This window comes from Myxocyprinus asiaticus, chromosome 46 (assembly GCF_019703515.2).
Source record: "Myxocyprinus asiaticus isolate MX2 ecotype Aquarium Trade chromosome 46, UBuf_Myxa_2, whole genome shotgun sequence".
Taxonomy (NCBI): domain Eukaryota; kingdom Metazoa; phylum Chordata; class Actinopteri; order Cypriniformes; family Catostomidae; genus Myxocyprinus; species Myxocyprinus asiaticus.
In genome coordinates this window covers 4,523,283-4,541,435 of record NC_059389.1, presented here as the reverse complement: position 1 = coordinate 4,541,435, position 18,153 = coordinate 4,523,283, and the positions used below count along the sequence as shown (strand labels likewise).

Genomic DNA, 18,153 nt, shown 5'->3' with positions numbered 1-18,153 from the left:
CCTCCACGTCTGAGTCCGTCAGTCCGCGCATCTTATAACGTGGCTTGTTCAGTGCGTTACCGCGGAGACGTTTCGCGTGTGGAGGCTTCACGCTATTCTCCGTGGCATCCACGCACAACTCACCACGCACCCCACCAAGAGCGAGAACCACATTATAGCGACCACGAGGAGGTTACCCCATGTAACTCTACCCTCCCTAGCAACCGGGCCAATTTGGTTGCTTAGGAGACCTGGCTGGAGTCACTCAGCACGCCCTGGATTTGAACTCGTGACTCCAGGGGTGGTAGTCAGCGTCAATACTCACTGAGCTACCCAGGCCCCAATCTTAACTTTTCTTGATTCAGGCTTAGTTTAAAGAATTGTTAACCGAACCATGAGATGAGTGAATCGTTACACGCCTACTAAAATGTGTACATTTAGACAGACACATGCATACACACACCTTTGAGCCACTAGATTATTGAGGCGACTGAGTCCAGCGGTTCCCATGTTTACAGAGGTCACTGAGGGGTCATCAAGTTTCCTTCCATAAGATGAGCTGTGAGGTAACAGGGGGTTCTGACCTGACATGTCGCTAGAGGACTGGCTGTTCAACCGGCGAGTGTATGATAAGCTCCGGCTTAACAAGCTACACATACACATAGAATGATGGTTTAACACAGAAAACTTTCAAAGCAGGAGATATTTTTTGGGTAAAAAAAAAAAAAAAAGTACTTTCTGTATTTCTCACCTGCTGGTGTTGTCGGGGTTGGTGTTGGTGTCTGAGATACTGAACAAACGCCTAGATGGAGTGGGCTGCACGCGGGCCAACCTGGGTTCCTGAACACAGGAAGTGACATCATTACAAAGTGACAAAATGTTAAACTTAAAAGTGTGTATATTTGGTTGTGTAAGTGTTACCTTATTATCAGTTTCAGAGCTCAGTCTGGGACTAGATAATGAGCGTGTCATTCCCAGTTTATTCTCCGGGCACTTGAGGGCCTCACTGGTTGGGTCAGAAGCTCCTGTAGGGCCCAGAGTTACAGAACTTCCTGCTTTACGCAAAGATGTTCTCCAGGAACCAGGAGCTTCTGTTACTTGTGTCCGAACAGGTTCAGCCTAAAAGCAGAGAACACAAAAATGACACAAGTTTTTACATAAACATATTTCTAAACTTTTCTAAAATGTTGTAAATATATAATTTAATCATTGGGGTCCATTTGGATTGGAACAGGACTGAAAATGTTGACAGAATATGTACTGTTGATAATCTCCAGTGGTTCAAAATGTCAACTTCCTTGATCAAGCAGCTGCACAATTAGGAGGATTTTTACAGCACCCCTATAAGTGGAATCACGACATTTGGTGTATGTCCTTGCATAGTCCTGGTGTCCATGTGTACCAAGTTTCGTTAAGTTTGGACATTGCTTTCCGAAGTTATTGGTCCATTAGTGTATATGGGTCAGAAAATGTCATTAGTTTGTATCTCCAAAAGGATCTGACTCAAATTTCCCTTTATAAATTCTTGCAAGGAGTATCTCTCGATGACAAGCCAATTTTTTTTGGGAATCAGACCAACAGCCTAAAATGAGTAAAAAAAAAAAAAAAAAAAATGGTTTTCCATTTTTCCATCATCAATAGCATCAGCCTTTGTGCACAGCAGCGGCTCCTTTGGCTCGTAAAGATGACGCAGAAGTGCGTTCCGAATTACTGATATTTTTTAGCCCTGCACCCTTCAACCCTCCGAAGCTCTCACTCTGGAGGGTAAACCCTCTGACGGGATTAGGGCATAGGGATGAGCCCTTCGGAATGGAATACACCCTCCCTGTATGATTCGGTAAAAATGGTTTTCCATAAAGTTGAGAAAATGGTGGAATTTTTGGGTGGAGGAAATGCTGAAATTTAATTGGCAGCTGGTAGCAACTATTTTTGATCTGTTCAGTTTCTATTCGATGATATCTCAGCACTTGTACTAAAGAAAAGGGCCAAATTTCAACAGTGACAATTAAATGGCTTTGAAATTATGAGGATTTTTACTTATAGCGCCCCCTATAGGTGGAATTTGGTGAACATCCTCAGGTTATCCTGGTATCCAGGTCTACCAAGTTTTGTTAAGTTTGGACATTGCGTTCAAAAGATAGAAGTCCATAAATAAATTTGGGTTGTAAAATTTAATTAGCTTGAATCTCCAAAATGATCTGAAACAAATTTCCCTTAATAACTTTTTGCAAGACGTATCTCTCAAAGACACATGCTGAATTTTGTTTGACCAACATCCGATGAGTTACAAAAAAAGTAGGGTTTCCATAAAGTTGAGAAAATGTTGGAATTTTCTGGTGAAAATGCTGAAAATTTTTACAACTGTGGCAATTATTTTTTGTCTGTTCGATTTATATTTGAGGATATATCAGCGCTGGTACTAAAGAAAAAGCCAAAACAGTCACAACCAAATGGCTGTAGAATTGAAGATTTTTACTTATAGTGCCCCCTATTGGTGGAATTTTACAAAATTTAGTGTGCATCCTCAGATTATCCTGGCATCCATGTGTACCAAGTTTTGTTACGTTTGGACACTGCATTCAAGATAAACATCAGTAAGTCGATATGGACTGTACTAAAAAACTTCATTGGCTTCTATCTGCAAAAGTTTGACAAATTCAAATTCCTTGCATAGCTTTTTGTCTCTAGATAATTTAGTTCAAATTGGACAACGGCCTAGAACTAGTCCAAAAAAAGTTGACTTTTCTGAAATTAAGCCAATTTTGTTGTTTTAAGTTCTCTGTACACATTTTTTACCTGGTTTCCGGCAGTGTTGGTCACCAAAGTGGTTGCTACAGGAGCAGCATTGTTGCGTTTGTTGTTCAAGTTGTTGATCATTTCCCGGGTTTTTGCTTTTTCTGAAAAGACAGACACAGACATCCAAAATCAGCTAATATAATTTTTAACTTCCAGAATACAAATGGGCATGGCTTCTTATCTTTGGTCACCTGACTCAGCATCACTCTCTGATTCACTCTCTTCCTCTGAACTGGAGCTGCTGGAGGCTTTGGGTGGGACTGCTGCACGTGACTCTTCCTCTTCCTCTTCGGTGGGAGGAGTCTGGAGTGTGGGCGGGGCATGTTTCTCTCTCTCATGCAGGGTGATCTTCTCTCTGCTGCTCATACGAGAAATGGATGTCCTGTAGGGGACGGTGCCAGCCAGAAAACACAAGTGACATGCAAATCAGCCAATCAGTGAGAGCAACACAGCAGAGACAAACTAATCAGTGAGCAGGCAGGACAGTCAAACAGAACGCAAGTGTCTCAAGATGCGTTTTTAAAAGGTGAAGTTCATTTAACTTATCACGGCATCTAAAAAACGTGATGCTTCTGCGCGATGCACTTTTACGCTAGATATTTTGTGAGAATCATTTTGCATTTCATCACACAGGAATTGATGTGCTCACATGCAAACAACTGCTTGAATGCTGCATGTGACATTACCTGCGAGGGCGAACTGGTGCCATGGAAACAGTTGGGCTGGTCTCAATGACGGGGGTCTGGATCTTCTGTTTCTCTGAACGCATCTAAACAATGAAAACAGCTCTTACTAATTTAATCATCACCGATACAGCAATACCCCTGTACAAAACATACAGTGTTGTCTTTTGGCTAATCTTGCAGCAAAGATAACTGCTCATTTGCTTGTGAAAGTGGCCTTTGAATGTAAACCACCAAGGTGATAAGATAGCATACATATAAACACAAACTTACAGCATTCTGCTTCTTCTGCAGTTCCTCCAAGTTATCAACAATGTTCTCATCAGCAACATCGAGTGGAGTTTGGCCCTAAGAGACACAAACACACAGTGCTTTAAAATACTACAGCTTCCGGAATACTTGATTCTCATTGGTCAATTTGGGCCAATTGGCGTAATGACAGCTAAACTGCACATTATAAAACGAATAGTTGCGACTCTAAATTCTGATTGGATGAGCCATATTAGAAGCCGTTGTAAAATATAAAATGCATAAATGTATAAATATCACTCTATATTACTGTGGCAGGATCCTAAATTGCAAACAGCCTAGTTAGGATAATGAACAATATATCTTATCATTGGAATTGTTTTCTGATGTATACTAAAAATTAATTAACTGTTAATTTAACACATGTCTTCAATCATACTGTTTTTGTTTTGTTATTATATTATATATTATATTTAGGGCTGTTGATTTAATGCATTAATTCAGTGCAATTAATGGTATAAAAAACAGAGCATTAAAAAAAATGTACGCAATAAATTATGTAATGTAGGAATATTCCTACCATCGGAACAATTCAAGCTTGAAGTACCACCTGTTTCCAGCAGGGGGCAGTAAGTTAATCTCCAGCTGTATAGACAACGTGCAACTGCACAGAGAGCAAACCACACTCAGGCTTGCTCGACACTAGTGGCAGCACAAGATGAGAACGCGTTCTTACATGAAAAAAACAGCTGGACGGAGTGCAAATCCGAATGCTCGGATATCGAGACATGTTTTAGTAAGTTTCTTATCAATGCTTTATTCATCTGCAAGAATAATGCATTTGAACTATTTTAATTATATTTATAATATATTTTATATTTACAACTATTTAATCATTTTATATTCAGTAGTTGTTATTTGGGGGGGGGGGGTTCTATGCAAATATTTTTAAATGTGATTATTTTGATTAATTTAATTAAATGTCAAGTCATGTAATTAATAATATAAAACATTTTATTTGATTGACATCGCTAATTATATTGCTTTTATTGACCACTGTCCAAGGCAACCAGATTTTTACATCAGTTTCATGTCTCTCAAATCTCTCCATGGTGTCTTTCTTATCACATATTAGAATAATTTTACTTAATCCAAAAGACCATTTATTTGTTTATTTGGTAAGCTGTTGTGTAATAAGTGGGATAATACACCGTCCACAGGTCATTCTCGTAAAATAAACACCTTCAGTGTTATTCTAGACCCCTGATCTGTGTTCATTTGGTGTTAATGACCGGCTGACTGCACATTATCACTTAATAACCACTTCAATATAAAATCAATTGTGTAAGACGTGTGTGTGTCTCCGCCACCTCACCACATTATTAACAGCGCTCATGTCACACATGTGCTCAGCGAGTAGACCGCAGGCCTCTTCCTGACCCCAGTGAGCTGCCGCGTGGAGAGCCGTCCAGCCATCACTGTCCCGACTGTCCACATCTATCGGACACTTCAACAGCACCCTGATACACAAACACATTTAAAGATTTGCATGCTTTGTAGGTAGAGCAGGTATGCAGTTTAGTGTGCTACCAAAACACCAATAATTACCAGAAGAGAAAAAAAAAGGTTTGGTACATAACATGGGACTTTAACATGTAAACAATCCCGAAATACACCGGGACTCTTATTTTTAAATGTCTGTGCTCCCAGGTGCTCCTAGTTGCGAACTCATTGATGGCTGATTGTCTCTGTGTTCCAAACGGGATAAATCCACCTCCGAAGGGCACTTCGAAGGGGGAACGACTGTGGCTGCCATGTTGAAGGGTCGTTCCATAAATAGCTGCTTCGAAGAGCCCTTCTAAACGTGCGTTTCTGTAGGGTTCAACAGATGGACGCTTCGCTGCCACGCAGACTGGAACCAGAGCATCAAAACCGGACGTCAAAAATCTGGAGGTTTGCCAAGTGTAATTTAGTTTAAATTAAACCAGCTGCAACTGCAATCTGTTTCTATAAACAAAACAAAAAATGGGACATCCCTTCATCTCCATAGTCTATAAAAGCTTTTAATTATTATAATGAACTTGTTAAAATGATTTTAAACCCCTGGCTCTTTGTTTTAAACTGGTTAATGCTCGTGTTATTTTAATGTAAATTCGCTGGATCAGCAGCGGCTCCTTTGGCTCGTAAAGATGACGCAGAAGTGCGTTCCGAATAACTGGTATTTTTAGCCCTTCAACCCTCCGAAGCTCTCACTCTGGAGGGTAAACCCTCTCACAGGATTAGGGCATAGGGATGAGCCCTTCGGAATGGAACATACCCTGCCTGTACGATTCGGTAAAAAAAATGACTCCGAGCTCAAACTGAGCTACTGAGTTCAAACCCGTTTTGTGAGTCTCTGGTGATTCATTAAAAAGACCCTATTCAAAGGAGTCATTTGTTTGCGTATCGTACATCATGGCGTGCAGTGAGCTCATCTCAACAGAAAGGTTAAAGAGCTGCGTACGCACTCTGACCCCAGCTTAGCTGGGATATGTGGAAAAAAAAGAATTTCACTGTATATGTGCAAATGTATAATGTGTGATAAATAAATATAATTATTATTATTATTATAATTAAAGATGCAATTCAATAACTCACAAGATGACATCTAATGAAACCCCAAATGAACTGATCACCAATGGTGACTAGATTTTAAATTATTGTCGCAATTATTTGTCTTGCATTTGCAACCATTTTAGTTGCAGTCATGAGCCCTGTCGATGCTTTGAGAATCATTGTGTAATTGTTTTTTGAAGCTCTGAATCAAATCATTAGGTTGATAATTTCATAACAGGGTACAAATTAGGGCACGAAACTCTTAAAATAAGTAATTGTTTCTTTTTCAAACTGATGAATCAGTAAAATGAATTGCTTTACCGCCAGATTTTATTTTTTCAAACTCAGATCAAACAAAATGTTATATGGGTTATATGTATGTACTTCTATTAAATATGCAATTATTTTCAACACTGTTAACAAAATGGGACATCTAAATACAGTTTAAAACTTTGTAAAGATTTTTTTCTTCCTATTAATAAACACTGAATTAGCCATTGGATTAGCCACGCCCCCTCTTTCCAAAACCCCGCACTCCAAAGATACCAAATTAGCTTTTTTGAGGCTGACATCATACAGAAACGGTTGTTAAAAACAACTGCATTAAAATAGCGCCCTCCACTGACAACTGTTATGAACAACATGGCATAAAAATGGCATTAAGCCTCAATAATTCTTGACATGTTGAAAGCGTCAGAGACCGTGGCCCACGGACACATTTTTGTTTGTTGTTTACACAGTCTAGAGCTGTCACAGAGACCGGTGAGATATCTCACGACACTTATTTCAGTAATATCAACAGCTACACTATTTCATTTTTATTCGAAAATGTACTGATGTTGCATTTACACCTCTCATTTGCACACTGAAACGTCATTTTCCTCCACAGTAAATGGGGACTTTCGAAAACGCTGCCTATTAATGCATACTTTTGAAAACGATGATATAAGAAAACTGAAAACAATGTTTTCAAATTTAAACAGATAAGTGTGGACAGGACCTTAGTCTAAATTAAGCTATCCCTCTAGTTAATTCTGGTCGAAATGTTGGTTTGTTGTTATTCATAAACTAATTGTTCCCATATATTGAAGGAAAACTATTTTGTTGTTTATTTTTTTATTACAATAACTTTGGTAACAGAGATGAATAGTTGATTTTGATGAACGCAGTCAAGACTACAATTTGTATAAACATTAGGCCTAAGTATTCAGTTTTCGGTTGCAATGCACTAATGCCTCAGTAGTGTCCTGTAAACTTACTTTAACACCTCAATGTATCCTTTAGCAGCGGCAACATGCAGTGCTGTGGCCCGAGTGTTTGGATGCGGGAGCAGAGAACCTCCTCCTGCTAGCACAGCCATCGCGTCATGTAACATCACTCTCTCCTCTTCTCTCCTTGCATGTTCCACATCAATACCTAAACATTCATTAAAAAAAAAAAACAATGGTTTAAGCATCAGGTATGTCCCAGGCTGCTACAATGAATGAGCAGTTAAAAATATACGCAATTAATCATGTTCCTGGTTCATAATAAGGAATATTCTTTTGATGGGAGCAATTCAAGCTTGTAGTACCACCTGTTTTCAGCAGGGGGTAGTAGGCAAAACTCCAGCTGTATGGGCAAAACAGCTTATACAGAGAACAAACTGCATGCAGGCTTGCTTGACAACAGCACAAGATGAGAATGTGTTCTTGCATTCAAACACAGCTGTACGGAGCACAATTCCAAATGCAAAGATCTCAAGACGTGTTTTTCTAAGTTTTAAACTACGTTTAACCTGACACAGCGACCTAAAAACGCTGCGTTTACGATGTGACGCAACCAAAGTGAGACGCTCTAAAAGCATCCGTCTCACGCATGTGTACATTGACGTGTCCTTAAAAAAAGCCCTTATAATAAATCTATCTACGAATTGTCTATGAATTGACAAATTCAGTAGTAAAATGGATTGGTGTGAACGGTAGGCCAGTGATTGGCTCATGTTCAATAATATGGAAATAAATAATATATTGACTTCTAAAGACACTTTGTTATTGTATTATCAATGCTTTCCTCATCTGCCACAATAATTTAATGCGTTTTAATTATCTGAATTATTTTTATAATACATATTCTATTTATAATTAATTTAATAACTACTCATTGTTATTTAATTATCATAAATTGAATAATTATTATTAGCAAATATTTATACATGCGGTTAATTATATATCATGTAATTAATATGATAAAAAATATTTAGCGATTGACAGCCCTAATATTGTGCATTGTTTGCAAAAGTTATATTCGATAGAAAAGTTATAGCTGTTTTTCTTGCAAAGAATACAAAGCGTACGGATGCGTTCACCACATGCGCACTATGACAGCTTTGTATCTTTAGTACAGTTAACAGACACAAGCAGGGGGGCCTGGGTAGCTCAGCGAGTACTGACGCTAACTACCACCCCTGGAGTCACGAGTTCGAATCCAGGGTGTGCTGAGTGACTCCAGGCAGGTCTCCTAAGCAACCAAATTGGCCCGGTTGCTAGGGAGGGTAGAGTCACATGGGGTAACCTCCTCGTGGTCGCGATTAGTGGTTCTAGCTCTCAATGGGGCGCGTGGTAAGTTGTGCGTGGATCGCGGAGAGTAGCATGAGCCTCCACATGCTGTGAGTCTCCACGGTGTCATGCACAGCGACCCACGTGATAAGATGCGCGAATTTACGGCCTCAGAAGCGGAGGCAACTGAGACTTGTCCTTCGCCACCCGGATTGAGGTGAGTAACTGTGCCACCACAAGGACCTACTAAGTAGTGGGAATTGGGCATTGCAAATTGGGAGAAAAAGGGGATAAAATAAAAAATTAAAAAAATTAAAAAATAACAGGCACAAATGCAGACGACGCGCAAAGACACTGACTGTCCGCATGTCTAAAAAAAACTGGGCTGCACGTGCAAAGTACGCACGTACTGTGCAGATGACGTAGTGGCACGCGCAAAACCAAAGTATACTTTGGCCTTAACCAGGCATGACACGACAATTTTCCAGGCAATTTGTCTGTCCTCATCCACAATGAACGCCATACCAATCAGAGCATAATTGATGTTGTTTATACAACCATGTGTTCAATAAGGTTTCACATGCTGCAAAAATAGAAGGCAAGCAATTGACAAAATGTCCCGTTGCTTGTCGTGGCTGGTTAGGACAGAAACTTTACAGCTTTTATCGCTTGGTGCTCTACCAAAAAATGTAAAATGGTTGGTCGCTTTACATGTCAATCAGGCCTCTTCTTGTCTAAGTGGGCGGTTCTTAGCCAGAAAAAGCTTACATATGAACCAGACTTTATGCTCATAGTCAGGTAGAAGTATTCTTCCTAAAGCGGAGTAACACTGAGAAAAAGAAAAAGCCTCTATTAATCACACCCAACACATCTAACCGGCTGCTGAAGGAACTTTATAAAATCCACGGGAAGCTTGACTGTTTTAATGAAGTCTTTGTTGTGGGAAACTCGTGTTGTTACTCTGCATGTGTTGTTAAATCAAACACATTCTATAAAACACACACACGCATATCTGCAATGTGCTTTTGTGAGGGTGTATTTAAATCATCTACACCCTTGACTATATAGTGGTAATGGGATCAGACACTCAGCAGGTGGAGATCAGACAGATGGAGTGTTTAAGACGGGTAATTGGACTCTTCAAGAATCCTGATATGTTTCAATGGGAATCTCAAAGTCTGAGTGAATCTCACAAACAAAATCCAGGTCACATTTTGAAAATGACAATTAAAAAGTAATTGTTTTGCACAATGAAAACAAAGCCTATTTTTAGGGCAATTAATGATATTTTGCAAGATGTTTTTACAATTAAGCACATTTTCCTTCCAGTTCTCATTCCCGTAGAGCACAAATATTCTCATTCTCAATAATGTGATACAGTAATTAAAATCATCCTGTCTGGACACAGTCATTTTTTTTAAACCAGCATAAAGGCATTACAAATATACTACCATGATGTACAAATAGATTACAATGTATTCTTTTCACATGACATTAACGAGAATGAGTTTTTTTGCATTAATGATAATTGGGGAGAAATGCGGTTAATTGTAATCAAAATAATGTCCTAAAGCAATCGATCCTAAATATAGGCTTGATTTATTTATGCAACATGTAAATCCCCTCTTTCTGTTTCTTTTTTTAATGACTCTCTTTTCAACTCTTTCTAGATTTTGTCCATCTCTCACCCTGTTTTTTAATCTCTGCTTTCAGCAATCTCTCCATGGCATCCTCCGTGGCGACGTCCAAAGGAAGTTCACCCTCACTGTTCACCGCTCCAACGTGTGCGCCATGTTCTATCAAGTACCTGCAACAGAGATGCAACTTTTTTTTTTTTCTTTTCTCCCCAATCTGGAATGCCCAATTCCCAATGCGCTTTTAAGTCCTCGTGGTGGCGTAGTGATTCGCCTCAATCCGGGTGGTGGAGGACGAATCTCAGTTGCCTCCGCGTCTGAGACCGTCAACCCGTGCATCTTATCACGTGGCTTGTTGAGCGCGTAGCCACAGAGACATAGCGTGTGTGGAGGCTTCACACCATCCACTGCGGCATCCACGCTCAACTCACCACGCGCCCCACCGAGAATGAGCCACATTATAGCGACCACGAGGTGGTTAACCCATGTGACACTACCCTCCCTAGCAACCGGGCCAATTTGGTTGCTTAGGAGACCTGGCTGCAGAGATGCAACTTTAAAGTGATAGTTCACCCAAAAACGAAAAATCTGTCATAATTTACTCACCCTCATGTCATTCCAAACCTATCTGACTTTCTTCTGTGGAACACAAAATGCGTTCAGGGCAAACAAGGACCATAAAAGTAGTCTAAACAACTCATGTCACTTTTGAATATGCACAAACACAAATGAGATTCAAGAGTTATGGTAGAGGTGAATATCGGCAAAGCTAAAGTTTGGGTGTGTTACTCACGCAAAGCTATCAAATGGCTTCAGAAGACTTGGAATATTGTGCACAAATCATATGGACTACTTTAATGGGGCTTTTTTTTTTTTTTTTTGGAGCTTGACAGTCCCTGGTCACTACATGCTTTCTTTAAAAGGAAAAGAGCTGCATCAACTAGGGCTGAGTTTTGATACAGATTTCCCAATTCGATTCGATTCTGATTCCGATCTCGATTCGATTCATATGGAGTACATTTCTGTACAATGTCTATTTTGCTTACATATAAAAGGAATTCTCTCTCAGCTAATGCTCTTAATTTTAAAGGAACCTTCTAGGTACAATTCAAAAATATGAAATTCACAAATTATATTTTATAAATGGTCATATTTTAAAATGGTCACATGTGCCTTTATTTTAATAATCTTATGTCAGCCATGTCCGTACGCATTTCCGTCAGGCGATGAAGCAACCTTATTACATTCATTTCACTTTATGAGCACTAAATTCACTTTTCATGTGGGACACGGATGTGCGTGGGGTCTTTGAAGCCAAATTGTGCTCTGCTTCCATTGCTCCATTGACAGGATCAGTGCGAGCGCATCAACTGGGCGCTCCTTAAAATGCAAGCTTTCATGACACAGGCAGAGTGGCTCACACGCATGATTAATTCGGGCTTCCATCGATATCGTTGCGCATGCGACAATTTTTGAATTTTACATGAGAATTTGCTATTTTAAAGTACCATGGAGAAGTTCAACCATCATGTGAAACGTCTTGACAACGCCGACATTCTGAACAGCACTAACGAGGGAAAGAGAAACACCTGCTCAGCTCCAGCATCAGATATAAGACTTTACACATCAACACCCTTACTAACATTTATCCCAGTTAACTGTAAGAATCGACATTGAGATCATTCAAACGAAGATTGTGATGCATCGGAAAATCTATATTTTTACCCAGCCCTAGCATCAACATCCTGCAAAACATCTTATTTTGTGTTCCTTAGAAGAAAGAAAGTCATGAGGGTGTGTACATAATGACAGAATTTGTTAATTTTGGGGTGAACTATCATCCCTCCCACAAACAAACACACTGACTTTGCGATCTGGATGAAACCGCAGGACGCAGCCGCATGAAGGGGCGTCCAGCCTTCATTGTCTCCTCTGTTCACGTCACTGCCACTTTCCATCAGAAACTGAACCATTTCTGCATTTTCATCAATACACGCCTACGGAGAGAAAAATAGACTGTGTGTAAAAAACAAGGACAATATTGATTTGCAATAGTTCTGGCAGACGACTGGTATGATGGGTGATTTATTATAAGACATTTTTACTGTTTTTACTATTTTTTCAACTGTTCACACTAAAGCGGCAATCTAAACTTTTACAATGGTTCAGGTAAACTCATGCATCAAAACATTATAACATACAGTAGTTTTTTATAAAACAGCATAGAAAAGAATGTACTGTTTGAATAGGTTAAAATAAGCCCTGAAGTTACTGGCTTTCAATATCGGCCAATTTAGCCCAATGCCAATAATTGTCGGTAATAAAAAAAAAAATAAAAAAAAAATAATATACAAATAGATCTTTGAGATTTTTTGAGATTTACAAACATACATTAACACAATGTGGCATCACCCTTACCAGCTGAGCATACACTGTGAGCAACTCAATAGACAGTAATCATAGCTTTCCTGATGACATCATCTTAACACAACAACACAATGCATCAAGGGAAATCCATGTTTTCATGTCCCCTGAGTTTCAGTGAGAAAACACTGCCAATAACCCAGAGCAAAACAATCATTTCTCAGCAAACCGTTTACATGATGGAAACGTTCCCATACAGATGTGTGTGCAGTGTTGTAACCAGTGTTGAAAAGTAACTAAAACTAGTAACTAAAAGTAGTGTTGCAGCTAAGTATATTTTTCAGTAGCCTTATACAGACGCTCAGCTATTTTCTTTACAGTGTAGGATTTTTTTCAACAAAACGCAGTGTAGCTTGAGAAAACATAACATTAAATGTTATTTTTATGTCATCAAATACTGCGCAAACTGGGTCAATAATCAAATACACTTTCTAAGAATGTCTCTCTGTCAATTTTGATTCATTTTAACGAATCAGTTCGTTCGGACAGTTCGGAAGAATTTATTTAAAGTTTGATGCTGTCACCCTAATTGACATCCTCATTGTTTTTGAGCCAGAAAAATACTAATCTTGAATTGACATTTGAAAGTTTACTAAATGTTAAACCAAGACAGGCCATGCATTACAGGGATTTTACCACAGTTAAGGGCAATTTTTAGCCACAACATGATGCAGAGTTGGGGAAAAGAACAACTGGAGCAGTTCCCAGAGGACCTGCGCTGCCTATAGAAAACTACACATACACAGCACTCACTCTTGGCTCTCTGTGAGTGTTTAGGGAGAACAGAAACCCACACTGTTCATGACCCCCCCTTCTCATTGTGTGAGTGTGTGTGACTCAAGTACGACTGGCCTTTGCGTTGGACAACAGCAGCTTGTACTGCATGAAGAATGTTTTCCATGCTCTCACTAGAGAGAGAGAGAGAGAGAGAGAGAGAGAGAGAGAGAGAGAGAGAGAGAGAGAGAGAGAGAGAGAGAGAGGAGAGAGAGAGAGAGAGAGAGAGAAAGAGCGAGAGAGAGAGAAAGAGCGAGAGAGAAAGAGAGCGAGAGAGAGAGAGAGAGCGGAATAATGTAAAGAGCACCAACTATATTTAATTCCCGTTACCGAGCAACAAGGGAACAACAGGACCAAAATTGGGATGAGCAACAACAGAGCATCAAACACACACTCACACACACCTCTTCAATTATAAACAATTTAAGACAATCTAATCAACTTTTGCATGAGTCAGGCACACATACACCATTTATTATCAAATATAGAAGCAAACAATAAGACTTCATACAAAAATCAATACGAACAAAAAGAAATATATGAAAAAACAGGAACACAAATACAAACAGGAATACGAACGAACATGAATACAAACAAATGCATATATTAATATGAATATGAATATAAACGAACACAAATATTCATTTGAACAAACACGAATATAAATAAGAATATGAAAGAACACTAATATGAATCCAAACGAATACAAACAAACACAAACATGAATACGAACAAACACAAACATGAATATCAATACAATGAAATACAACAAACACAAATACGAATGAGCACTAATAATACTAAACAAACACGTATGTATATGAATATCAACAAACACAAAACATCAAACATGAAAATGAATACAAAGATGAACATGAATATGAACAAACAAATATGAACATATGAATAAATATTTGAAAACGAACAAACACAAATATAGATATGAATACGAACAAACAATATTACTACAAACAAACACGCATTTAAGCAATATCACATGACCAAGACTGCGATATGTCCCTATATCAGCACTGCTGTGATTTGGCCATAAGTAATCACAGCAGTGCTGATTTAGGGCCATATAGCACGATATTGATATACAGCTGAAGTCAGAAGTTTACATACACCTTATACATTTACAGCCAAATACATTTAAACTCAGTTTTTCACAATTCCTGACAATAAATCATAGAAAACATTCCCTGTCTTAGGTCAGTTAGGATCACTACTTTATTTTAAGAATGTGAAATGTCAGAATAATAGTAGAGAGAATGATTTATTTCAGCTTTTATTTCTTTCATCACATTCCCAGTGGGTCAGAAGTTTACATACACTTTGTTAGTATTTGGTAGCATTGTCTTTAAATTGTTTAACTTTGGTCAAATGTTTTGGGTAGCCTTCCACAAGCTTCTCACAATAAGTTGCTGGAATTTTGGCCCATTCCTCCAGACAGAACTGGTGTAACTGAGTCAGGTTTGTAGACCTTCTTGCTCGCACACGCTTGTTCAGTTCTGCCCACAAATTTTCGATCGGACTGAGGTCAAGGCTTTGTGATGGCCACTCCAATACCTTTGGAGGTACGCTTGGGGTCATTGTCCATTTGGAAGACCCATTTGCAGCCGAGCTTTAACTTTCTGGTTGATGGCTTGACAAGTTGCTTCAATATATCCACATCATTTTGCTTCCTCATGATGCCATCTGTTTTGTGAAGTTCACCAGTCCCTCCTGCAGCAAAGCACCCCCACAACATGATGCTGCCACCCCCATGCTTCACGGATTGGATGGTGTTCTTCGGCTTGCAAGCCTCACCCTTTTTCCTCCAAACATAATGATGGTCATTATGGTCAAACAGTTATATTTTTGTTTCATCAGACCAGAGGACATTTCTCCAAAAATTTCTCTTTGTCCCCATGTGCACTTGCAAACTGTAGTCTGGCTTTTTTATGGCAGTTTTGGAGCAGTGGCTTCTTCCTTGCTGAGCAGCCTTTTAGGTTATGTTGATATAGGACTTGTTTTACTGTGGATATAGATACTTGTCTACCTGTTTCCTCCAGCATCTTCACAAGGTCCTTTGCTGTTGTTCTGGGATTGATTAGCACTTTTCGCACCAAACTACATTCGTCTCTAGGAGACAGAATGCATCTCCTTCCTGAGCGGTATGATGGCTGCGTGGTCCCATGGTGTTTATACTTGCGTACTATTGTTTGTGCAGATGAACATGGTACCTTCAGGCCTTTCGAAATTGCTCCCAAGGATGAACCAGACTTGCGGAGGTCCACAATTGTTTTTCTGAGGTCTTGGCTGATTTCTTTCAATTTTCCCATGATGTCAAGCAAAGAGGCACTGAGTTTGAATGTAGGCCTTAAAATAAATCCACAGGTACACCTCCTATCAGAAGCTAATTGGCTAATTGCCTAAAGGCTTGACATCATCTTCTGGAATTTTCCAAGCTGCTTAAAGGCACAGTTAACTTGGTGTATGTAAACTTCTGACCCACTGGAATTGTGATATAGTCAATTAAAAGTGAAACAATCAGTCTGTAAACAATTGTTGGAAATATTACTTGTATCATGCACAAAGTAGATGTCTTAAACGACTTGCCAAAACTATAGTTTGCTAATATTAAATCTGTGGAGTGGTTAAAAACATTTCTTTTAATGGCTTCAACCTAAGTGTATGTAAACTTCTGACTTCAACTGTATATTAATACAAACATGAACATAAATATGACTACAAATACAAACTCAATCACAAATATTAACATGAGCCAGGGAAAGCAGTGTCAACAACAGGTGACAGTCATTAATATGCTCATTTGCTCATTCAATGGTATGTAAACTCTTCTAGTGTATATAATGTGATGTTGTCAATATAAAACATACAGCATAGGCCAAAACAATATCCCATAGCAAAAGTGCGCTTTTTACAAACAATGACGAAATTAGGGACCTTATCAGTGTGGATAAAAGCATTTATAATGATTTAAACAGGTGAGGACCAATATTTTAGGTTGTTTGGTGTAGATGAATCATGTGAATAGTTTGGTTTGAATCATGATATTCTTTCTCCTGAAGAACTCTACAAAAGCCAGAGGAGATCTGGTCATAATCTTCTGTACTGGCCCGTTCATCTGTGTACGGAACTTGTGTTTACTTTAGGACGATTAGAAGGTAAACCATCGTTGTAATTCTATCTGTGACCGAGGGGACTGTGTGTGTGTGTGTGTGTGTGTGTGTGTGTGTGTGTGTGTGTGTGTGTGAGTAGCAAAGGCCAAAACAGTGTTTTGGACAGGATGTGACACTGAGTCGTACAAGCACAAACACACACATAAAACAACAGAGGGCTATGCGTTCCCAGGCTAATATCACTGTGAGTAAAAGTTAGTATTCATGAAACTTATTTCACTTGGTTTTATGCTTCCATAAAATGCATCTTACTTGCATCATGGCAACAAGGAGTATAAACTTAATGCGCCGCCCCCCAAAAAGACACTTATCTGATAACTAGTGCACCTCTGTAGTACCTCACAAATCTGCCTGAAAGATTCGGTAATTCAGAAACCCAGTTTACTTTTATTTAAGTGAATGCACTTGCAATGAAAATGTGAAAAAAGTTAACATGATTTTAAATAGTAAAAAACAATGTCTTGTCCCATTTCAACACTCCCACAAAAACTGGGTTCAATTTCATCCCAAAAATTATTACAAGCTTATTTTTAAGACCACTAAGGTTTTTGCATTGTGACATTATTTTCATGACAATTAAGTATGATTAATTCATTTAGTGATCTTTATTAGATTCTAAATATCGTAATAATGTAAATTAGAGATGTATCGGCCACTGATAATTATCGGCCAATTATTGACCAAATTAAAACCATGGGTCATAGGCATAAAAACGAAGAGCACCACCTACCAAACTAAATTAAATGTCAAATACGCGCGATGTGAATTTGTAATGTTCTATCTTAATATGTGAAATGTGAGTTCTATTGTACTTCTATATAAATAGAAGTACAAAATAACCCACATTATCATCATGTTATTTATTAATTTTTTTTAATCTTTTTTTTTATCTTGTATGTATCTTTATCTGTATGTAAATGATTTATTGTTCGAACAATAAAATAGCTTATGTTAATTTTTTTAAGCATAATTCCTAAGCAAAACTGTGATCAGGGTTCCCACTCTTTTCAACCAATGAATTTCCATGACGTTTCCATGATTTGAAAGCTAATTTCCATGCCCAAACATTTAGCCTTTCATTCTGAAAATGGCACCGAAATCACATAATCGCACATTTTAGTGCCCAAAATATCTGAAATAGGCTTTTGCGTCTTTACTGCAGAGTTAGAGACCTTTTCTACAGCTGAGATTTTCTCTGTAACGCCCGTACTAAAATAATCATTAATTGAAGATATGGTAGCTTGAGCAGTTCCTGCACGTTGGTGTTTTTTGCTCCTCATGTGGCTGCTCAAAGACG

General features: G+C 38.7%; 1 protein-coding gene across 1 annotated transcript in view; it reads right to left on the bottom strand.

Moving 5' to 3' along the window:
• The window catches only part of zmp:0000001167 (protein phosphatase 1 regulatory subunit 12A), a 41,023-nt gene that overhangs the window by 17,830 nt on the left and 5,040 nt on the right, over positions 1 to 18,153 (bottom strand). The window contains exons 2-12 of the mRNA XM_051689404.1: positions 12,340 to 12,470; positions 10,528 to 10,646; positions 7,562 to 7,718; positions 5,083 to 5,227; positions 3,732 to 3,806; positions 3,462 to 3,544; positions 2,967 to 3,157; positions 2,776 to 2,876; positions 901 to 1,098; positions 731 to 819; positions 443 to 628 (exon numbers count right to left, since the gene is read on the bottom strand). Coding sequence (XP_051545364.1) covers positions 443 to 628; positions 731 to 819; positions 901 to 1,098; positions 2,776 to 2,876; positions 2,967 to 3,157; positions 3,462 to 3,544; positions 3,732 to 3,806; positions 5,083 to 5,227; positions 7,562 to 7,718; positions 10,528 to 10,646; positions 12,340 to 12,470 — 1,475 coding nt within the window. The remainder of the gene's footprint in view (positions 1 to 442; positions 629 to 730; positions 820 to 900; positions 1,099 to 2,775; positions 2,877 to 2,966; positions 3,158 to 3,461; positions 3,545 to 3,731; positions 3,807 to 5,082; positions 5,228 to 7,561; positions 7,719 to 10,527; positions 10,647 to 12,339; positions 12,471 to 18,153) is intronic.